The 24,840-nt window shown below is 42.1% G+C and overlaps 1 protein-coding gene across 8 annotated transcripts; it reads right to left on the bottom strand.

Annotated features, from left to right (window-relative positions):
• Positions 1 to 4,221: 4,221 nt before the first annotated feature.
• Positions 4,222 to 24,090, bottom strand: sema6d (semaphorin 6D). Of its 8 annotated transcripts, XM_058089817.2 has the most exons (21): positions 23,271 to 23,468; positions 23,142 to 23,168; positions 17,701 to 17,869; positions 16,837 to 16,948; positions 14,911 to 14,971; positions 14,679 to 14,741; positions 14,469 to 14,570; positions 14,255 to 14,345; positions 13,905 to 14,024; positions 13,520 to 13,608; positions 12,256 to 12,473; positions 12,017 to 12,148; positions 11,284 to 11,439; positions 10,818 to 10,991; positions 10,370 to 10,510; positions 10,072 to 10,149; positions 9,939 to 9,997; positions 9,354 to 9,410; positions 8,700 to 8,882; positions 7,689 to 7,930; positions 4,222 to 7,595 (listed from the first exon to the last, which is right to left on the bottom strand). In XM_058089817.2, exons 3-21 carry the CDS (start codon positions 17,819 to 17,821, stop codon positions 6,480 to 6,482), a joined length of 3,315 nt encoding a protein of 1,104 aa, XP_057945800.2. In that variant the 5' UTR covers positions 17,822 to 17,869; positions 23,142 to 23,168; positions 23,271 to 23,468; the 3' UTR covers positions 4,222 to 6,479. The 8 variants fall into 8 exon arrangements, with proteins under 8 accessions (XP_057945800.2, XP_057945798.2, XP_057945801.2 ...); XM_058089815.2 differs by lacking the exons at positions 23,142 to 23,168; positions 23,271 to 23,468 and adding an exon at positions 23,798 to 24,090; XM_058089818.2 differs by lacking the exons at positions 23,142 to 23,168; positions 23,271 to 23,468 and adding an exon at positions 23,475 to 23,527.
• Between the last annotated feature and the right edge of the window lie 750 nt (positions 24,091 to 24,840).

Genomic DNA, 24,840 nt, shown 5'->3' with positions numbered 1-24,840 from the left:
ATAGACAAACAACCATTCACACTCACATTCATACCTATGGACAATTTGGAGTCACCAATTAACCTAGCATGTTTTTGGAATGTGGGAGGAAACCGGAGTACCCGGAGAAAACCCACGCATGGGGAGAACATGAAAACTCCACACAGAGATGGCTGAGGGTGGAATTGAACTCGGGTGTCCCAGCTGTGAGGCCTGTACGCAAACCACTCATCCGCCATGCAACCCAAAGGCAACATATGTGATAATACATCCAAAGCGTAACTATGTTAGGTTACTTAGGAGCGGATTACAGGGACAAAACACATGCATTACTAGGTATATTAGTGCATTCAAATACTGGGGGTTAAAAAAAGAGCAAGCCATGTATAGTATGTACATTCTAATGCAGAAGTAGTTGTTGTGAGGCGGGAGTGTGCATGGCTGCGAATCGTAGATTTGATATTAAGCTCTGGTCCTCACCGCAGAATATAACGTATTATATGACTTTCTTTATTCCACCACAATGATAATAGTACTTCCTGATAAATTGCAGGTGGCATCTGTGCATGTTGAAGGCACAGAAGCGGGCGGTCATGTTGTTTTGTCGAGGTTATCTGGAAACCCATTCACAGCAGGGGGGGAGTCTTAAACATTACATTATATAATAAAGCAATGAATGTGAGTGGCTGTAGCCTCATTCTGTCGCTACACTATCTCGCTCTTTTTGCATCAACGCAGCTGATTGGAGACCCTGGCTGAGCTTCAATAAAGTGAATGAATTGGAAAAAGTCCCTGGATATGCTGTGCTGTTTTACTCCATTAAGCTCTTTTGCTTATAGTTTATCCACACCGCAAATGTTTGCATCCGCTGATGAAGTCACACCAGGCCATTCATGTCTGCAGTTTCATTCCACTGAATTGCAACAATGTCTCTCTCTCTCTCTCTCGCTCTCTCTCTCGTCCTTGCTTTTAAAATCTTTTTTCAAAGCAGTGTGTTCCATCCTTCAGCTGTCAACTCAAGTGCGCTTGGCACGTGGAGGAGCTCAAACTTTTTTTTCACGCCATCTGACCAGAAAAACTTGCCTTGTTATGTTATTTAATTATCCTATCAAATGAACATTGTCAGATTCTAATGCATCACAGAAAGCATATGTACTTGCTTTCTAAGCACCTTTCCATGAGGGAGTAATTGCTGGTTTCAACCTCCGGCTTTTAGGAAAAGAGGACAGGAAGAAGTACTGATTGATGGCTATTAGTCTAAAAACCATTCTCACATTTCTAAAGAGGGTGTCGGAGAAAGCCAATTAACAGAAATGGTCCAGGTCACTCTTGGTTTGTTAGCATGTAATATGTTTGACGTGTAGGTTGGTGTGGTTGTGGATTTTACCGCATGCGGAAGCTGCCTGCTCGTAAATTTCAACTTTAGCAATGTACTTTTCATCTTCAGCATCCAGAGAAAGGACCTCACTCTTCCACTTAATGTACGAGCTTAGCATCCACTTCATTTGTCCCTCGAGACGTGGAATAAGCACACACACAAGTCCTCGTCGGAATGACAACAAACTTTTTGTGCAGGAACAGTCTGTGCTGGTAATGAGACCAAGTGTGGCCAGGCGGCTGGACAAATGCATGAAACAGCTACAGAATCACTGACTGTTTGATTTGCCTTCACTAATTGAAAGAGACCATCTGATAAATTGAGAGGATGGGATGTACATCAGAATAGCAAGAGGCACCTCTTTGTTGTTGCCCATTGCCAAGCAAATCACACCCCAGCCTGTGTTGGAACACCCAGAGGGGAGAGTGTTTCCTGTGTGTGTGTGTGTGTGTGTGTGTGAGTGTAAGAGAGAGAGCGCTGGGTTGCCAGGACGTGTGCAAGCAGCCCCGCTGAAAGCAAATGAAGGAGTACTTGTGTCAGCATTCTCACAGCAGCGATGAGCCAACAGCTACAACGCTGCCTTTTTTTTCTGTGCAGATTAGTGAGACCACACCCCTTTCTTTATCCATTTATTTGACTTTACACGTGGCTCCTTTTGCAGTGGACTTGCTATGGTAAGAAATGTGGGGAAAAAGGCCCAATCAGATGGGGCCTTTATCTCAGGTTTTGACAGAATTGAACTTGTTTTTTTACACTATGCAAACATGCTGGTGCTGATGACATCACAGTACTGGTAAACACTATAAAACTTAAATAACATGGCATTATGTTTTTTTTGTATGCACTGCCAGACAGAAATATAAATGAGGTTACACTGCAGCAGATGTGCACCAAATATATATGAGGCAGTTCAAATGTGGAAAAAAATGTTTGTATGTATGTATATTTATTTGTAAATGTATGTAACATCAAAATTCTCTAAAATTTAAAATAGGATTTGTGTACCATGACTGGGGATGTCACCTTTTCCATCAACCAGAACAGCTCATAATCATTCATTCATTCATTCATTTTCTACCGCTTTTCCTCACGAGGGTCGCGGGGGTGCTGGAGCCTATCCCAGCTGTCTTCGGGCGAGAGGCGGGGTACACCCTGGACTGGTCGCCAGCCAATCACAGGGCACATATAGACAAACAACCATTCACACTCACATTCATAGCTATGGACAATTTGGAGTCGCCAATTAACCGAGCATGTTTTTGGAATGTGGGAGGAAACCGGAGTACCCGGAAAAAACCCACGCATGCACGGGGAGAACATGCAAACTCCACACAGAGATGGCCGAGGGTGGAATTGAACCCTGGTCTTCTAGCTGTGAGGGCTCATAATCATGTCCTTTCTATTAAAATTCAATTACCAAGATATCTATAGATACCTCTGCCATATATTTTTATGATTGATTAAAGATCTGACTATACACTATTACTAACATATGATCATTTACTTTTTCAGTATGCTGGCTGTGACATGGATGTTGCTCCATTCCATAATTGCTGTCTTTGTTGTGTGTAGTTGAAAAGGTAAGCTTGACCACATTTGTATTTTTACATGTAGATTTTGGCTGCACGGTGGACACACAGGCCACACAGCTAGAAGACCCGAGTTCGATTCCACTTTCGGCCATCTCTGTGTGTGGAGTTTGCATGTTCTCCTCGTGCATGCGTGGGATTTCTCCGGTTTCCTCCCAAATTCCAAAAACATGCTAGGTTAATTGGCGACTCCAAATTGTCCATAGGTATGAATGTGAGTGTGAATGGTTGTTTGTCTATATGTGCCCTGTGATTGGCTGGCGACCAGTCCAGGGTGTACCCCGCCTCTCGCCCGAAGAGAATTTCAAGAGAATTAAGGCATTACTAGATAACAATGGTGCTCACACAAAAAAACTGTACCGTTGTAATATGGGGAATTTACACACAAATATCATTAAACAAAGATGTGCCCAGGCAAAGAATCCGCATGTTATCTTTTTACACCAGATCCTATTATTTTTAAACTACCTTCTCCATACTGTAAATTTGATTTCAAATTCCCAATTTGAATTAATATTCCTGACTCTTCTGAAAACTGAGATAATATCATACACCTTTTATCCAGCACAAAGGTGTAATGACTCTAGTTTTGCATAATCATGCCCACAAAAACATCTTATATATACACTATACTGTACAGTTATGCTCATGCCCATGTCCTAATGGTGCGGAATGGGTTTTAATTGTAACATACCATCCTTTAACACGACAATACAACATTAGAACTACATTTATAGGTCAGAAAAGTGGAAAAAGTACAATAGGTCCTCACATTGGAACGCTTGAGATTATCATGTGATCTACACCCTTTTATTTTCCCCTTTGTTGTTGACATCTTACATCTTATCTATACTTCAATGTATTGTTTAGATGTTTATGTTGTATGCATGTAAATGTATGCATGTCCTAGTGTGTATGCATTCCTTCACAGCTCATTAGTGACTTAGATCTTTTACTGTGAGCAGTAGTTCGTCCAGATGTTTGGTGTCTGCAGAAACATTCTATTTTGGACAATTTCCCACATCCTTTTTGGTGTGGTTGAGCCTCTGCTTGCCCTAAACTTCAAAACAACCCCGTTCTAAAAATAGACAGAGGCTCGTAATCATTTTAAAGACTCTTGATGTTTTTGATGCGGTGATGCTCATTCAAGATAGAAGAGACCATACCTTGAGTCCATATTTATGTTAGAAAATCCAATCCTGGTAAGGTCATTTTGGACTCAAAAATATACCTAAAAAAAACCCATTAATGATTAGAAAATGATTAACAAATGTCTTCTGTGCAGTAATGTTTAATTTCAACTATACATGCCGTGTTAAAAAAAATCAACAAAAAATATGAAACAAAGAACATCCTTATTTACACTTTCACAGTACATCTTTACAACATTATCTACACGCTCAAATACTCTGGAGATAGTATATACTAGTATACAGCTGGCCTTGCATCGCCACATTGCGCAGTACTGTATTTAAATCAAAACAACATGACCAAAAACCTGGTTTTCTGCACGTAAGAGCTTCAACTGAATTTTAAAGGCTTCAATTTAGATTGCAACTGAAAATTGACGCTTCATATTGCAATGTACAAGGCAAAGTTAAGCAGTGTATGTTGTATGTCTATGTTGATGTATGTCACGCACAAAACAGAGCCCCAAATACTGCTTGAAGTCTTTACATACAATCATTACTTGTAAACAAAATGTGGCTTTGGGCTGAACAGGCAGCTGAGACTCAAGACAAAATTGCATGTGTCACCAAAGTGCACTGCAAAGTGATATCATCCCTCAATTCATCCCTACTGGCCAATAAAAACAAAATTTCGCCACTGTAATTGAGGGGAGTTGGAAATTATAACCACAACTAAGTTCCAAAAGATGCCCTTCGTGTGAGAGCTGTGTTAGTTAATACATTGGCTGTGGGCAGGATGTGCTGCATTGAGCCGACTGGTCCACAGTGCACGGTCGAAACAGCCTACATCCCACTGTCAAAAAATACATTCACTGTATGGCACGTCAATGCGGTAGATCAACACCATTCTTGTCAATACTAGCTTTGCCCATTAAAAAAAAACAAAATTGTGTACTGTTGTCATTCACAATCACTTGTTTTTTCTCATCATGTTTTTGATTAGGTAGTTAATTTTTAACACTTTTTGGCCTATATAAAATTATTCATATAGTCAATGACAATAAAATACCAAGAACCAATGACATCGCCAATATTATATACTGTGGTAGACAATTTTGAGAATAAGGCACACAATGCACAGATTCATGTTCACTCGCCAAAAAATATGTTTACTCCTTATAGTATTTAATATGTACACTAACTTGTCATTTCCAGCATGACTCATTCGGACACATTGGTAAATATTGTGTTGATTGTACACTTGACCACTCACAGGAAATATTTCATGGGAACTTGTGGCTTTAAAACCAACACAGAAAGCAAAGTCAGCTCTTACAGCCATGTATTTGTTCTAGGGTCAGACAAATTTAACCGATATGAGAGCACTATAAGTATTATTTGCTACATTGCGCCACCACTATGATTCCAAAAGGATAGTACAGGTTAGAATTTTAGGTAATTTGTCAGTCTTAGCAGTGTTTGGTTGTGGAAAAAACTTCACCTTTTGGCTACTGTTTGCATAAAAAAACAAGATGTGCATACCCACATTAGGGTCATCCCACTCTGGTCCACAACAAAATGCATCAAACAGCTATGTCTAAAAACAATAGCAGCACATATTTTGAGAAAGATTTCCCAGTGAGTTAAGGAGTCCTTGTCCGAGTATATAAACCAGTGTGACCAACTTAATAGCCCAACCATACCTTGAAACACTCCAAAAAGTTTGAAATCAGCCCCCACACAGACCAAAGTGACATATTTCAACTAGAGACAGCGTCTTGGGTCTTAGATGGATTTTAAGGTGCTGTGTCTGTATGGCACCGCTCTTTAGTGCAAAGGCTGAACACACGTTTTGCCTTTACACAACTACCCCTGCTAACACACTGTCAAAACACACACAGTCCTTTACACGCATATGTAGGCTTTCCATCCTTGTCTTTGTTGTATCTTAACCTAATAGAAATTAGCTTTGCTCTCCTCTGCCAGCACCGGCTTACTAACAAAAGAACGGCTACCTCTCTGTTCAGTTCACATTAGTGGGAAGACAGTGCTCAAAGGCAGTGAAAAATGCAACCCATTCTTCAAGTACGTATTCCACCGTTTCGACCCTGGTACCTCGGTGGCTTCAACTGGGCCAGATGTACCGTTGTCCACTGTTCATATTCATGACAAGCAGGATGGGAATCATGAGAATGAAAAAACATCAGAGGAGTATCTTTGGCCGCATATGAGAATTTCCCTTTTCACTGAAGTGTGAGTCAATATGCATATCATTTAAAGGGGGAACACACCTCACGTTGATACACAACACTCGCTGGGGTCAACCCAATCTGTAGCCAAGCCGTCAGGGCTCAAGGCTATACTGTCAAGGCAAAGAGCTCACAGCAAATTGTCCATGCTCTTTTAATAGCTGTACTTATTGACCACTCTCATCTGTGGAGTCTGTGGTGAAAAGCCATTAGGTTTTGGGGGCACATCTGGCTTTAGCGATGGAGTCCTTTTAAGTCCTGTACGAGGGAGTGAGCCATGCCCACTGTAGCTGCTTTGTCGGGATAAAGATGGAGGATTGGCTGAGTGCATTCCTGCCCCCATCATTCCACAATGGGAGTCAAGTCTGGAAGGGGGTGTTGGGGGCATGTACCCCACTCTGTTCATACTGTGCTGGCGAGACACAGATACCCCCATAGTCACCGCATTGGTGGATAAAGAGTGCCTGTGTGAGGCACTCCGCTGGAGCTGGTAGCCCCCTCTTGGTCTCTCCAGGGTGCCACCCATACTGCTCGTTGGTGTGGTGGGAGTGGTGGACAGGGGGACATCCACCCGCTTAGTGGGGCTGTGCCTTGGCAGGGACGAAGAAGGAGAGTACAATGAGGCTTCGCGACTGGGCACCTTTGGGGGTAGTTCTGTTAATTCCTCCATAGGTTCCAGTGTCAGGTGTTGCCTTGGTCGGGGCCCCGTTCCCTCGTGAAAAATGGCCTTCGGGTTGGCCACAGAGTCATTGAGATGTTTTAAAAGGTCATTTAGTGTATTTCTCGCATCCACCGACCGCTTCTGGTCTTTCCTACTTCCTTTACCATCTGAATTCTTGAGCTTCTTTTCAGACTGATGTGGCAGGGTGTCATCTCCGCTGTCGAGATTTGGGTGGTCATGTGTGGCATTGGGTAGAACCACAGCACTGGGGATGTGTGAATGTCCTAAAGCAAGGTGAGGGTGGTGAGAGTTGGATTTGGGAGGACCAGGTGAAGACAGAAGAAGCTGAGGACTCTTGGCTGTTGAGTTGGGTTCTTTGCGGGGACCGCTGATCTTCCTGTGATCCCTATCCCATTGGTTCTTGATGGGCTGCAAGCCTTTCTGTTGAAGAACTGGAGTAGACTCTGGTGTTGGCAGAGCAGCCAACTCAGGGGGTGGACAATTATCCCGCAGGATCATGGTCTTGGTGTCACCATTGGGTGGGTTCATGTCTTTACTCAGCAGGTTGGTGGTGTACAGCTTAGAGGAGTCCCCGTTGGTCTGGTACTCCTGTGTACATGGACCAAACAACAGCAAGAATTAGTTTACTATACTTCAGTGAAGCCTCATGAGCCTCCCCTGTGCCAATGTTAAGAATCGTACCTTTACAGGGCTGTCGAAGAGACCGTTGAGCTTGACGAAGCTTCCGACAGAGTCTGAGCAGGACGGAGCAGATTCTGCATCCTTGTGGACGCGTCTTTGCTTTCGGAGGAATGATTCTCGATTACAGAAGACAATCAGACCAGCCAGCAGGGCACCCATGAGAAAAGCACCAAACACACATGTGATGAGGATGTTCATGTGGACCATCTGGCTGGTTTCACTTGCTTGGATATCCCACACACCTACAAACAAACAATGAAACACTGGTTAACCCCCTAGTGAGACAAGTCAAGTGTTCAGTGAACCGTTTCCCCTCCCCCAAATCACCAGCAGAAATGTGCATGTTTGTGTTGGGACACAACCATGCATGACTTTCTTAGACCTCCCCTCAAACAATGTACCCAGTCAATTGCAAATAGATCAGATAAGAAAAGTGGTTATTGGTAGAAGTGATTAGTCATTTGTATACATAACACCATCCATTTTGGAGATTGCATTGCAGTTTTGTTAAATAAGGTAGACTGCAACTGTTTCCTTTATCCATGCGAAGCAAAGGGTTAGAGCATCTTAAGAGTGACAGGCAAATTAATGAATGAACCTGCAGGAAGTTGCTCCAAGAATCAATGGGAACCATGTTTGCATTCGACACGTTGAAAGAGTCACTGCTCGACAGGTTTGTTAGTAACCACAGACATTGAAAAGTTAGTTCATCCATTGTGCGGCCACCAATTGGTTTGCTGCAGTGCAAGGCCCAGCCAATGATCTACCAGTCATGGTAAACTATTACTAGTGCTAGTGTTAGCTATAGGCTACTCTGCAGAGAAAATCAGAGAAGAAGAAAAAATAAAGCAAATCATAATTTCAGAAAGGAAGAAAAACTGTGACACAATTATAGTGTAAAAGAAAAGGACTACTGATTAGATAACAAATTAGACAAAATGTATTTTTTTGGTTGGCAGTTCTCAAGATAGAATCAATGCAGCATGCTGGCTGCCTCCCTGTGGGCCTTACCCTCTTGGCCCCCTGGGATAGAGTCTAATGAATGAGAGGTGGCTGGGTCATCCTGCAGCACAAAGCCTGAGCCGTAGAGCTCTGGACCAGGCCCAGAGCTGGGGCTCTGAGTGGGAATGAGTACTGGGGGGGGAATGGGCCCACTGGGCAGTACAGTGACTGGCGCTGATGAAAACTCCATGTCTGTGGTGACAAACAAATTGTTAATAAAATGGACAAGACGTTGGTAAAGTCCTGTCATCATCCCAGTTAGTAGGCATGAGAAATGAGGATTTTGTAAGGTTAGTGATTCAATCATGATAAGGTTTAGACATTTTTGAGCAAACAAATTTGGTAGGGACAAAAGAGAGGATACAGAGGTTCAAGAAGAGTTTGTACGCCACAATACATATACTAAGATGGGTGGGCATGCAAGAGAGGGAGTGATCAGTTCGAACAGGAAGTGATGGGTGGAAAGGAAGTGAACCTCTCATGTGGTCTAGCAGATGGTTTGTTTGTGACAGGTAAAATGAAGCAGGTAACGTTTCGTATTCAAGGTGTGTTTTGGTTGGTAAGATGACGATGACAAATGAGCGGCAGCAGTGGTGGGAAGACAGGGCTGGAGATGCTGAACTCAAGGAAAAATAAACCATTTGAGTAAAAGATCAAACTAACCAGAGGTAGGGTCGCCAAATGATTTGTAATCTGGCGCTGATGTAGTGCCCAAAAATGCTAAAAGAATTCAAAAGGACAATACATTATTATGAGGGAATTCATAAGTAAAAACAAAACAAAAAAACTGGTAAGAGTGCACTTGAGTAAAGATATGGAGCACTCACGAGCAGTATCCTTTTGTTGTAAAATAAGGTCCTCTGGTGCTGATCAATACTGAGGTTCAGCTTGGGTCATGTTCAGTTGGTACATTTGAAGAGGCATCTATTTCAAAGCAATTTAAAATTTCAGGTCATTCCCCAAATATGATAAGGCCTCTACCATTTGCACCAGCTGAACATGACCCTCGAATGTACATGTCCATGTTTGCGCCTCACATGTGGCATTAGTTACCGGTGGCCATGGACGCACTGTATGTAATGTGTGTGTTAATACCAAACATAGACTCATGTGGGGGGGCAAGTTACTGGAGTGGATACTGGTGTGAGTGTGCAGACATATGATGTGTGTGTTTGTGAGTTTGTATTGTTTGCCAAAATGTGTGTATATGTAAGAGGAAAGATGGACTGGTATGAAGACGACTCTTACCCTGACAGTCTCCCAAGTGGGCAGTGTTTCCTATTTCAATGTCCTGCTCATAGCTCGTTCTGAAAATGAAACAAGTGATGAAGGGGACTGCACCATTTCATTTGTCTTTGTGTTAAACTTAGTTTGAACTCACAAATCACCAGTCTGTATTCTCTCACAGGCTCCGTGAGGTCTCCAGCCACAGTAAGGATCTCGTGATGCAATGCAAGACCTTGTACGAAACAAACAAACCAATCAAGTGAACATTGAGCTTAATTATTCTGGGAAGAGCACAGTCATTTGTGACTTGGTGAACATTAACCATGGTATTCGTGTGAAATGGTAACCATCATTATAGGACACTCAGTGGACAAAACAAAACTATTGAGTCACAAAGCTACGGTATGTACGACCACAGAAAGCACATATGAGTGCATTAATGCATGACTTACTTGTGGCAGGAAGAATGCCTCTCACAGCGGCTGAGGGGAATGCGGATGACGCAACTTGAAAAGGCAACATAAAGGCTGTGCGCGTCTTGATCCACGTGCAGCGAGAGGACACGCTTATCATCTTCGTGATTAGACAAACACCTGAAAAATGACCAAAGGTTTATTTTATTAGATACGTGTCTACTTTTCCAGTCAGGATTTAATCACTTACTGATAGAGAAGCTCAATTTCATAACTTAACAGGCTTTTAACACCTTCCACAAGTGTGAATGTGAAAATCCAGAAATAAGTAATTGCCAAAACAAACTACATGCACAGAAAACCGACAGACACTGCCATCAGTAAGAGGAAGCTCAAGTTAATAGTTGCAGATTCCTGAGCCAAAAGGCAGATAGGGAGAGAGAAAGCAAAATAAAATCAGACAGTGGGAAAGTGCATTATGTCTTACTTGGCCTTGTTGAAGACGTCTATCTCCTCCAGAAGCAGACTGTCGTTCAGAAGCATGGTCGAGGTCTTCGCCAAAACCTTGAGGACAACTCCTGACTCAGAGCCGATGAAAACCATTGTGTAATTCTTGTGGGGGCCAGCTTCATTGTCCACAGCCAAGGCAGTCAGCCTGTACCTAAAAGAAAGACATCCATGCAAGTACTTAGTAACTTGTAATCAAACAGTTGTATTGTAGGCATATTAGTATTTTTGTTGTTTTTTCTCTCAGCTAATATCTCCCACGGCCTACTTATTTGCGCTGTAGCTGCGTCACCTCTAAGAAGGTGCGATTGTTACAAAGACCGATCAAAACAAGAAGTTTCCAGTAACATAGTCAGCTCAAATGTTACTGTTTTTTAAATTACATTGAATATGTGAGAAAAACAAAATAAAACACACAGTACAAACCCCGTTTTTAGGATAGTTACCTGACACGTGTCTTGGTGTACCAAGGCTCGTCCCCAACGGAAGGCACAGCTGTGTCCATTAGAGGGTGGGACTTAATGAACTGCAGCGTTTCATCCGGGAATTCGATGGAGCTCTTAAAGGATGCAGCTGGACCATGACCTGCACAGCACCCGGGTCTAGAATGCAGGATGCACATGCACAAAAGGGCAATAGGTCAAAAAGCAGTCCATATGATCAATGCACAACGGAAGGGGGATAATCGTCATACGAGATGGAATTAATGGAAAGTGAAATAAAAGGGCTGGGGAGCAGGTGCTTATTAGGATCACAAAAAGAGGCCTCAGCTGGAAACATTAAATATGCATAATGTACGTGGTTATCTGCCATTAATAATTCACCAGGGCAATGAGGTGTTTTGTGCATTTTTTTTTCAATCTTGGACATAGGTCATGCCTTGAAATATACTGTATGTTGGATTAGCAGGTTAAAAATGCATTGTGTATAATTATGCCAAATGAATGATTTAACAATCAGCAGATGGTTGATGTGTGTGTTGGGTCATATCTAATAACCTGGTCTTTGACTGGTGGAACATATTTGATTTCACTGGACCAAGAAACAGGGTTAAGGAGAAATGAGCGTGTAGTTAGCAGCTGTTGGCCATGGAATAGTCGTGTTTATTGTCCCATTTCTAATGTTTAGTGTATTTTAGGCGCATTTTGACACTGAAGGATTCTGAAGAAAGATCCATACCGAGGTTTGGGTAGCTTCTCCTCTGGAAATGGTGTCCATATTGAGTCAGCCGTCTTCTGCTCTTTAAATCGACCGTGGAAGACTTTCTCAATGTCAGCCATGGAGAAAGCACACACTGCTGATCCCGGAATACTGTTGTGGAACAGCACAGGGATTAAAGGCTATACTTTGTCTCCACATTACATTGCTGCCATTTTTGCAATTGGTCAATCCATCAGCCGTAAACAATGGTAGCCCACCTGTTCATCTGTGTGGTGAACACACCCACCACGGACGGGACGCCGTTGATGTTGATGATGTCAGTGATGGACTGGAGCACGTCAAAGTAGAAGAAGGAGTCCCCCGGCACTGAGCAGTTCAGTCTGGCCTTCACAAAGGAAGTCCAATGTTTCTCTAAAACTCGTTGTGACCCACCAACGTCATTCTTGCAGATCCGGGCCACGCGAGAGTATACGACCTAAAAGATGAGAGGGTTTAAGAGAGGACATTAGCTGGAAGAAGTGGAAGGCAGCCGAGTGAACGTCGCTAAAAACACTTCAGAGCACTAAATAATACATCCCTCCATTCTGTAGCAGCTCAGCGCGGACAGCGAGAATACACACTTTTACTTTGGCTTTACGAGAGCATGCTTTGAGGTCACCTATTAAAAACACATCAAATGACTGTGACCGGCCTTATGCCACGAAGTGAATACGTCTGCTTCATTTGTACAGAAAAAAGCTATTTTGTGCCTTTTTTCACAGACGATTCAAACACAATAAAAAAGAGCAAGGCTTGCTTTGGACTATCGGCAAGTTTTTGTTTTTATTATGTTTTTATTATGTTTTTTTATTATGTTATTATGTTTTTTATTATGTTCTCTATTCAGACAAATTGAAATTATGCACAGAAAAGCAATACGTAGCAATGGTGTTAGTACATTGCTTCATAGCATTTCTTCAGCGTCTGATAAGACTGCAGTGATGTCATCACTTATACTACTCACTGCCAACTAGGGAAAATATTTTTTTCCAGGGACTGCCATGATATGCTGTGCACAGTTTCTAGTATTTACATTCCGTATTAGCAGTGTAATTTCATGATTTACCAGAGCAAAATATGCATCAAACAAAGTTGAGGTGTCACCCTTAATATTTGCAGGATGTTGGCCTCCTGAACTTTAGCCAGACCAGCTAGGGATGAGACTTGGTCAAATCGGACGCTGGCATCAAACACGGAACATCCTTGCATTAGCATGTAGAGAGAGGCAGACACTGACTGTGCCAGCTCTGGGAGACAAATCCTCTCACTGTGTAATGGTTTTACATCAGGCAAACATTCCCAGCAAAACCTTGAAATTTCTGCTGTATTCTAATGCGGTGCACTGTAATCGTCTGAATGGGCACTGCCACTTAGGCCATTTGTGTCAGAAATGAATGCAATTGAGGGGGTTTAAAGCCTTTTTGGATACAGCATCTGTTCGGGAAATGTAGTGCATTAAACGCAGCCTTTATACTGTCTTACCTTGCCCAGATTGCTGTGCTCCACTGCAATCTCTCGGTAGAAAAAGTACACATAATTCCCATACTCAGCTGCGTGCAGGAAATGAGGTTCTGAGGGAGAGACAGAAGCAGAGAGATTGAAGTATATTTTTGCTTCGTCACCACCAGTGTGCATGTTGAATATTTCAGGGATTTGTACAAGGCTGTGTATGACTGGGGGTGACCTAGATTGCCTGAGAGGGAGCTGGCCATATCCCCTAAGGAGTTTGGCAAGACAGGAGAGCTCTCTATCACAAGCTAACCGTTCTAACACACACGATGCCTAGTGGCACCATGGCTATTTAGTTATTAACAGGTAGACCTGTACCTACAGCAAGGAAAGATGTGTAAAAAAGGCACTTTCTTACCTTTGAGCCACTTGGAGTCGTATTTTATGGTCCTCAAGGCAGATCCATCACCCATACTGCGATAAATGACAGAATCGCTGGCCTGAAAGTCAGCAACTGTAGCAGAATAAAGTTTCCCCTCTACAAAACAAAAACAACATGTCAAAAAAAGCGCTACAGAGGTATTCATCTTCGGCTATTTTTCTCATTGAAAAGCTTTAATTGGCCAACTTGCTAGAGCTGCAGGCATATTTGTACCATGGCAGAAACACAGAGGTGATAATGAGTGCATAAGTAGGAACATATTCGTTCTGCAGTAAGACTGTGTGTGTTTCTGTGTGTGTGTAGGCGGCTGTGAGTTTGACCCTCACCGGCAAAAAGGGCAACATTGGTTTGCTTGGAGTCAAATGGGCACCGTGCCAGTCCATTGATCTCTTCTCCATCAAACTCGAGGTTATCCAGCTGAAGGAAGCGCCACAAGCACACACATTTAACAAAGATGGTTGCATAGATATGTTCAATAATGTGTCCGGTGTATACACTTCAACTCAAGACGATATATGTGTGTGTATGGTTGATACTAACCCTGTAGTATCTGCACATGGGGTTAAAGCCATTGGTACCACAGATGAAGACCAGATCGTCATTTCTGGGAACCAGCACTTTGATGAAGTTATGGCACTCATCCTATAAACAAGTGTGTTGAGAGCCAACCATTGTTTTATTGTTGTTTTTTTTAATATAATATAAAGTAGCACTAAAGGAAAGTGAGAGGTTAATCAAAGTTGCACTTACTCTGTGTTTCCCCTTGACTGCGCACATTTCTCTGTCAGCTTGGCCTGATCTCCACGTCAGCTTCTATGGAAGCAAACACACACTGTATCCCTGCATGCTACATACATCACACACATGCTTCTCTTGTTTCAACTCTCTCATTTTACAACCAGCCTAGTTTGTGATGAATGGCTCTGTTTTTTTTGTGTGCACTTTAGTGGTTTAGGAGAGCTGCTTGTGGCGAGAATCTTACCCGGTAAGGGATGATCTCATTCCTGTAGGATTCTCTCAAACTTACAAGGTACACCTGGTCTCTGTAGATGGACACAGAAGCATGATGTCAATACAACGGAAAAAACATTGATACAATTTAAATGTGCAACAATTTGAATGTGCAACAGTAAACAATATAATGAAACATGACCATTTGACCTGGTTTTCCACTCTTTTTCAGAGACACTAATGCATAATCATAAGCTCATCTGCATTGTTTTCCTGATTTTGTTTAGAGCTGAGCTCATCCCAGGAAAATCACATCTGTTGTAGATTCAAATAGCACTCACTTGCCTCTCAAAACACAACTTCTGGTTTTGTGGTAACATGACCTCTTCAGATTAAACAAAACCTTTGCCGGCAATGATGAGCACAATTTTTACTGTGTGTAAACAGGGTCCTTTCTCAGTAAATTCTCATTTTTCCTCACCTGGCTACAGTTTCTGCTACATTTAATGAATCATGGAGCAAGACCACAGTAAAAAAAAGACAACACAGGTGGAAATTCTTATTTTTTTAACATGAAAACTATGTTAAGTATATAAGGGATGCCCGTTGCAGTGATTGCAAAGGTTAATGTGAGCTGCATGTCACCACATCATAACCTCACTTTGTGGATGTCATATGACAGTCAGCTGACATTAAGCCCCCAAAACAGATGTCAGCAACCACATGGTTAATGCAACTTTCATCTTTATTATTCCAATTACGGATAAGCTGTCTATATCTAGAATACAAGTTATTATATACCAGCTAGTTATGTAGAAAACAAGCTAATTGTTTCATGACTGAACACCATTACAAAAATATGTGTTTTCTTCAAGTTTGTTTGCCGAGGTATTATATCATGATGAATTAATTGCTGAATGCTTTGTAATATGTTACCTTGACTTTGCATAATCTTTTTAATTTCTTAGTTGCTCACTTTATATATATACAGCTATTGAGAAATGAGGTTGAATTATCCTTCCTGCCATATTGGTTTAAATTGTGAATTACTGAATGTTATGAGTCCATAGGAAAAGAAAATTCAAAAAGAAAGAACTTCTCCTAGACAACTTTATGAGATCTGTGTGACACCAAACTGAGGCTCAGGTTTATTTCTCCTGTGTCTTTTTTTTTCTCCATGGCAATAAGATGCACCAATTCTCAATTCTACAGTTACTATTACAACAAAGTACAATATCAGCCCTGTGTATTTGTCACTTAAAAATAATACTGCTACCACCATAGCGGACACATTTGGAATAAATAAAACCACACTTTTGACATGCGCATTGTGCAAATGTATTGTTACAAAATGCCAACAAAACCATTATAACAAGCTGTTATGCTGAACACCTCAAAATCTATTTAAAAAATGATAGGGGAAACCATGGACTACTCAGTCAAATTTAGAATTACCTACTTAGGATGACATCATTTCTTGTTTTGGTGATGTGATGACATTCACAGTATATACCCAACTGGGAACAATAATTCCCTTCACTTTCAGCCAACCCATTTGAACACCTACAACTGGCAGTATGATTTATCTGACATCAGTACTACATATGGATGTGATTACACAGGCAGGAGGTTTTATACAGTAGATGTCAAGGTGATTTCTTGCTACAATAGTGCTGGCTGGAGGTAAGATTAATCCCAATTCTCATAAATACTTAAAATACATGGAGAGATGCCAAGAAATCCCTGACAGAGCATCTGACCGGGTTGATGGACGGTTTTGCTGGATCAATAGTGACCATATACATCAGATGGCAGCCTAGAAGCCACAGAACCAATAACACTAAGAGCTGCCCCCCCTCCTCCTTGTGTCACTGTTTACCTGCCAAGATGTGAGTTAGTGAATTGGAGTGGGGGATGTGTAAAGGAGAAATAAGACATCTGCGCATGTTGAGTATACCTTCCAGCGATGAAGAGCGTGTCTTGTATCTTGGTCATCAGCTGAAAGTCAAGCCGATGCTGCGACTCGTTACCAGAGGGCCTGCCTCTAAACACAGGGTATCTCCGTGAAACTGCCAACACAAACATGCACACAATGCTCAGCACAGACGTGGACACTTATGCAAAAAGTGAATCATACACACTCGCTTGCACCATTTAGAGTGCAGATTAGACATTAGGGGTATAACAGTGCATGCATTTATAATCTGATTTTGTGTGTAAGTGTCTCTATTTTGGGGGTTAAAGCTAAGAGTCTCTGCAAAAGACAATGTCATAATTAAAACTAATTATATTTTCAATAATGCTGAATAGACCAATAATGCATAGTTCATTTTCTCAAAATGTTGGGAGAGGTGGGGTATGAGTCTATTGTGGCATCAATCTAGTTACTCGATTGGAGCTTTTTCATGAAATGTCTATTTATTCCAAGTGCATAATACATTAATCTTAATGACAGCTTTCAGGCTCCTGAAGGAGGCGAGCGTCTATGAAGAGAGGTCGATCCAAATGATGACTGGTCAACCTTGACTGAGGTCTGTGCTCTACTGAGTGCCACTCTACTTACACAATGCACTTGCTTGACCGCTGTGAATCAAATTGAATTCAAGTAAGGTTATTATTCAGAGTGGTAGCATTTTGAGTCACTGTTTTGTTTGCACAGTGTGTCTCAATCTCGCAATTATTTTGGATGTCAAAACAAAAACTGCTCATTTTATAAATAGTTTCTGGTAAAAGCAAATACGAGTGGTGGGTGTTGGGTTTTCAGAGAGTTACTGAGATATCTACTGACTGTGTGTGTGTGTGTGTGTGTGTGTACACTCACAGTGTGCGTCAACGACATCCAGGGGTGCGATGTCCTCAGGGAAGCTAACTGCGAGGAGGGTATGTGAGGCTGTTAGCATCAGCAGCAGCTCACTGAGCAGAAGAGTAGCTCTGTGGCCCATGGCTGCTCACAGACGACACTTCCTGTTTCACACTAGTGGAGATGCTACCTGGAGACAAAAAAAAACATTCCTTTGTTACTAAAACTGCCAGACATACTGTATAATATGGCTGCAGTCCTTCCAGCGTTTTCTCATATTTTTCCTTGTGTTGCACACCGAAAATATTAAAAACATCACAACCTGTTAAGACTTATTTTGATAGCTCATGTATTAGATGTCATTAGACTGTGCACGTTGTGTCTGGTGGCCGAACAAGCACACACATTGCTCCCCTCTTGCAATTTGATAACTGACAGAGCAGGACATTTTCCTCCTAGCTCCTCCTGCATCTGCTAACTAACGAAGGTCAGCCAACGGTCTGGTGGGGTGTCTCAGTGTGTGTTGGATGCTACGGAAATTCAGTCTGTTAGAGGCATGGCGGCCCTGCTGCCTCTGTACATCTGTGCTCTGATTGGTTTTCGTGGGGGCAAGCTCAACACCGATCAGCTCATTGCAACTTCATCACCATCACCAGTGCACCATCTCATGTAACCTTAGCTGACTTCTATTAGCGCCTTTGTTAGTTCTTACTGCTGCAGTATCTCCTTGGGGCCAAAGCACTTTATTGCACTGCAGTGATTCACTCTATCTTTGTGTTATGAGGACGAAGCCACGCTCTGTTGTTTTGACATTGTAGTAATTATGCAGTTTTGGTTTTTGTTTTTTTTTTACAGCATGTGAATGTCACTATGATACGGGAAAGTGCAGGATATAATTTAGTGTGAGAGTGGCAGGAGTTTAGGTAGTATGCATGTGTGTGGAGGTGGGCTTTAGAGGCAGGCTGTGCCTCTAAATGATTGGTGTACATTTCAAATATTTATAAGGCAAACAAATTATTCATGTGGGCAAAGCCTGAACGGATATAAACAATTTACTGGGAGACGTCATACAGGCAAAGGCATGGATTAGCTGGGAGCATGCTGGGGTCCATGCACTCATTGGGAGCACATACATCAACATGCTTTCACATTATGTATCGCCAAGGCCGATACATGTGCACCCACACAAACAGTAATGATTCATTTTTCAATTAGCCCCAAAGAACACCTGCTCCAGTGTGTCTGTGAGCCCCGTCTGCCAAGCCATTAGTGCTTTGATTGATCCACACAGGAAGCAGGGCAGACCATATCGCCGCTACACTGCAGTGGTGTGGAAAATGTTAAAAATCTGGTGACTTTTCACTGACTTATTTCATTTAAACTTAATACAATGCCATAGCCAAAATCACTATAAATGCACAAAACCATCTGCATGCCGGCTTTTTGTCAAGTTTACGCCTGCCTGGTGGTCACGTCATCTAAATGCTGACACAAACTACCTCAAAGCCAACATGTTCATATTAAGCGAATGACATTTTTCCACTCCCTAATAATCCAATTCCCAGTCTGAATGGTAACCTTATAGTGTGTCACTTGGGACTGATTGAAGTGATGCTGAAATGGAACCAGCGTATAAGAGTGTTTTAGTCATTCACAGAGGAGAATTATAGCAATTCAGTACTCAGTGGGATACTGAGGCCTTCCAATGAGCAATGTCATTATGAGTAATGCTAGGTCTGGACCAGACTTACATTAGTCTGCTTAATAGTGAAATGAGGAGTTAGATGTTTCTGACAAACTACAGCGACTGCACAGGGTCAAACAGGGTGACTTTCCCCTCATTAATAACTAAGAAAGGCAACATTGGAGGAATTGTTATAACTATAATTATAATCAAATGGCAAATTAATCAGTGCAAACTATCAAGTTCCCATATATCGATGGAGACGAGGCGACTTAATCGAAATGAGAAATGATGATACAGCTCTCTTAAATGAGAAGCAGTAGTGCTCCTTAAAAGCATCTCTGGTATTTTTACTACCTAGCACCAACAAATGTGTTGCACTACAACCTGGGACAGGAATAGATACCAAATGCACAACAGCATTAAGAAGCACAGCTACTGTATAAAAGGTAACTACACTGAGATACTGAGTATATCAATTCTCTCGTGCTATTATACAGACTGCAGAGTTTGCATCAGCGCCTCGCTTGGATGTATTCACAGGTCGAATCTTGCTTGCTAGAATTTAGAGCCCTTAATAAGTAAAAAAAGACTTTCAACGTGTCTCACAAAGTAATTAAATAGAACAACAACCAAAGGCGGTAGCTCGGCACCATTACATCTTGCATGTTAATAGTCATACTAGAGAAGCAGAGGCTTTCCTCAGAACCTAAAGTAAAACAGACGACACCCAGAGGTCAGCGGTCTAAAATTACTTCAAAATCTCTTGCGAGCCCACAATGTTTTCTATTGACTATTCCTTTGCAGTCTCTGGTTCCTGCCCTGCAGTTAAGAGTGTGTGTACGTGTGTGTGTGTAAGCGTGCATGTACATATAGGCCTCAAACAAGCCCAGAAACGCTGGGCTTGTCACGCAACTCACAGCCATTCAGCCTTGCCTTGCTCTACCTCTGTTATTACAGGCTTTTCAATGTCCCGCAACCACGCACTTCCCCACTGATGTTGTTGGCTCAAACCCATGGTGTTTAACACTGGGGATGAGAGAGGAGGGGGTGTGGGGGTCTGGTGGATTTGGTGTGGGGGTCCATAGCCCAATTCTGGTAGTTAAAGCTGAGGATTTAGTGTTGCGAGTCTAAAATGACAGATTAACACATATTCTCTCTCTGAGCTGCACTTTCACTGGCATATGTCAGCCACCAGCTCTCATGGACCGCACCTTTGGATGTCGTTTTGCAGGGAAGTCCGATTTGGTGCTCATAAAAGGATGGCAAACAACAGCGGTGTGTGAGGTTTTGTGCGTCGCGCCTGAATGTGATGGTTGGACGTAATCCCAGCATGAACATTATTGGCAGCCAGTTTGGAAAATCAGAAGCCGACCATTTTGAGCCATTTTAACAACTGTGACACAAAAAAACACATTAGCAAAGATAAAGACTGCTGTCTGCAAAGGATGCATATAGCTTTGCAACTACTCAAACCCATTTCCCAAGTGCTCTACCACAAGCACTCAAGCCCCAAACAATCTTGTGGCTCAAAAAAAAATTCAACACAAGGTTTATGTGTACTTCAAAGACCAAGAAATGACTCTGGCTTAGAGCTCGCAGCACATATAACAAGGCAGCATGTCCCAAATTTTGGGGCTTAAATCCGTCATGGATTCTTAAACATATTAATAAAACATACTGTTTCGTGGTTGAATAAGGTACTTTGGTTTAAAAGTATTTTATTCAATTCTATATTAGCCACCAGGTGCCCGTAATTGTTCTGTGAGACAAGCACCAGATGTGATCGATGGAAAACATTGCGGGTTTACATTATGTCACAAGAGGTACATAATAATAACAAGCTGGGCTACTGTTGCTGCTATAATCCATGATAAGTTAATAGTCAACTCTGAATCCCGATGTCATTTCCTGTCCTTTACAAATCTTTTCTGACTGCCACTATACTCGCCTAGGGAACGCATTGAGTATGAGATATATTTACGTCTTAAAAGGCCTTATTTTCTCTTGATTATATACACTATACTGGGCACAGAGTGTCAAGGTGACCATATGGGTGTTATTATACGTCTTGAGTGCTCTAATAGATGTTTTTGTAATGCCATAAGTATGAAAATATTCCATTTACAAAGGAAGGAATCCTACTTTGTGGAAATTAACTTATCATGTTTGGGTCCGCAACCAATCATCAATGGATTACTGTACACGCACAACCAACCAGTGCCTCGTTGGATGTCTTTGAGAGTGCCCATATAGGTTCTATAGCATAATTATATTTAGGGAAAATGTCTAGATGCTTCACAAGCAAGCTGGCGATGATTACATTATGTCCCAGGAGTTATTACTGTGTATATATTATTATGTTTATATCCACTTCAGCTAGAAAAGTTTGAAAGGGGTATCAGCCTAAACTTTTTCCCTCCCTTTCTTGTGCACCTTGACAAGTGGAGGAGTGAAACAGGAAAAAGGTTGCACTCAGCAGTAGTTCTGCTGTGTTGGAGCACAAAGGGGCCAAACTGCAGGTGTGACCAGGAAACAAAGGGAGGGGGGCTTTGGCCACATCAACACAATAGAGCCCCACCCCCGGTCATTGCTCAGGGGAGCACAGTTTGGGGGCTCCTAAAAGGGGTTTTTGAAGTAACAAAGCAAGGCAGATATAAACATGTTGACTCTGCACTACAATTAAGGTGAAACTTTAATCACTCCGTCTTTTAAAGATTAATAAATCTGATTTCCAAGAAGCAGAAGCGTCCGTGCAGTCATTAACAGTAAACCCTACGGTTTAATGACGGTTGTTCCGGGTTACAGCTGGCTGTTGTGGAGGTTAACTGTGGTCGTTCTGGTTGGTGAATTCTGACCTGGTGTCCAGCGAGGTGAAGCACAGCAACAAGCTGAGCTGTCAGCGAGCCCACAGCTGGTTCTTCCTATGTTTGAGAACCAGCACCGACTTTATACTGTAAAACACTGCTACTGTAGTATTTAACTAAACATTAGTACATGAGTGGGAATGCAATTTTGACAAATCATTGGGTTTTCATGTGCAAGAATAAGCAGACTAAACGCTCTTTTGGCTCATCTCTCCACCAATTGGTTGATAGGAAAAATAAAGGGTCGTGAGCATACTCAATACACTACAAATCAGCATCAATGTTTGTCGATACAATGTATTATTGATTTTAATCTATGATTAATCAAATTCCCAACCATAGTCTGAGGTTATCCCTTCCACTTTGGCGCACACAGGCCTTGCATTCGCTCAGCCACAAATGCATGCATTGTCCGGACTCGGGTGTAAGGGCATTGAAAGTTCCATCCGTGGTAAATCTTTTCACAAGCCTTTAGTGTCCACATGTGGGACTGGTACAAAAGACAACAAAGAGGAGGGGACACAAGAGGAGAGACAACAGAGATGGGCTTTTCCATTATCCAGCAGGGACAGAAATGTGCAATATGGTGAATTAATTTAAAGGCACCATAAAGAGAGGACAATGAGCAATAGATAAAAGTCACAGTGTCCATTCAGCCCTTCTTTTTTTAACACAAGAACAGAGGGTTAAATCCTGGAAGGTAATGTTTGAAAACAGGTGAATACAAATTAACTGTAGCAACTGTTTCAGTCTATTTTAACGACATAATGATGCGTGCGTACTCCTTTAAAGAGAGGCATCAGTATACGATTAAGCCAATTTAGTGCTACTAAATCCGAGGTTTATCTTTAAAAAAACAGTTTAATATTGAAAGGAGGGGCAAATACAGAAAAAAATCAGTGGACACCTACCTTGAGCCGACTGAATGTCATATTCCTCTGGTAATCCATTGTTTTAAAAAAAGACCCGGTATGTATTATTCCTTTTATTTTAAGCTCCATTATAGCTTTAAATCCAGTTTTGTGCTACGTTAGTCTCACCTAAGCGTCTTTTTTGGGACCCTCTCGACTCGGTCCTGGGGGCCACCTTTTTGGATGTGAGAACTGACGGTCAAAGCGGATGTACGACCACACTCTTCCACGTACTCACAAACAGCTAACTTTAGACATATTTAAACCCATGAACACGGCTCCGTGACAATAACACAACCATAACAATAATGGAGGTTTAACGTTCCTACTCACGGGTGGAGCAAAGAAGAGCAGGCTACTTCTCCGTCGACCACTCTTTATGACTCATTCTAATAAACGGTGTGACGCCACACATCAAAGTAAATATCAGTTATAATGGAGGAAAAAAGACAACATGCAAAGACTGCCACTTTAAAGAGTACAAAGACAACCGTTAGGGTGGATCTTAAATCTAAACAAAGCACATTATACAATGCAAACTCTTTTTTTGCACATGCACAAGCTTGATTTCATTACTAAAGATCTGCTCGTCTTCTTTTTCATTTCCCTTGGCGATAAAGTGCTTTAAAATATGCAAATTTCTGTAAATAACTCACCTCATCTGAATGCTTTATTATTGCGTATCCATAAACAGTAATCCCAAAAAAACGGGGTGTAAATATAGCGCGCGTCGCTCCAACTTCTCGGGCTGAGAGAAAAACAAACTAAAGCAGACACGGCAAATGGTGTAATTTGACCCGAGCACGGTCAATCCACGCAGGGAGAGATCCACGCTCCGCCAATAAGGAGCGCTCTTGCTCCAGTCCCTCCCCCACCATCCAGCTCTCTTCACTCACTCGCTTTTGGACCTCTCTGCCTCGCTCCTGGCTTCCTTCCTTTCTTTCCAAGAGCCACGGAGAGAGAGAGCGAGAGAGAGAGCAAGAGAGGGAGGAATAAAAACACCCCTCCTCCCTCCTGTGTGACCCTATATTGCACCCCCCCTGTGCTATACCCCCCATCCCCCAAACTTGAAGTCAGCAACTGCTCCTAGTTAAAACTCATTTCAGCCCAGTTGAGGCTCAAGCTGCCGCTGCTCAGTTAAACACATCTTTTAGCAATGTTTGGATTTGGGGAGATAGGGTTAAGCCCTTACAGTATTTAGAAAAGCACCATGAAAGTGGTGAAAGTTTCTTTTAGAAGTGGAGGAGGAAAGTTTGGCACACAATAAGGATGGCAACCATTACAGTGCACAGGGAATAACCACTTTAACCTTATTGGTCCGCAGAAATACTATTCTATGATGCTATGCGATGATACATTATTATTATGTGATACATTCTAGGTGGAAAAAATAAATAAATAAAAATAATAATGGGGCTGCACGAGTGGTTAGCACGCAGACCTCACAGCTAGGAGACCACTGTTCAATTCTACCCTCAGCCATCTCTGTGTAGAGTTTGCATGTTCTCCCCATGCATGCATGGATTTTCTCCGGGTACTCCAGTTTCCTCCCACATTCCAAACACATGTTAGGTTAATTGCCGACTCCAAATTGTCCATAGGTATGAATGTGAGTGTGAATGGTTGTTTGTCTATATGTGCCCTGTGATTGGCTGGCGACCAGTCCAGGGTGTACCCCACCTCTCACACGAAGACAGCT

Source organism: Doryrhamphus excisus, linkage group LG13 (assembly GCF_037039965.1).
Source record: "Doryrhamphus excisus strain RoL-2023G ecotype Guam linkage group LG13, RoL_Dexc_Guam_v1.1, whole genome shotgun sequence".
In the NCBI taxonomy this organism is placed as follows: Eukaryota; Metazoa; Chordata; class Actinopteri; order Syngnathiformes; family Syngnathidae; genus Doryrhamphus; species Doryrhamphus excisus.
The sequence above is the reverse complement of the archived record's forward strand: the minus strand, read 5'-3'. Positions and strand labels throughout refer to the sequence as shown.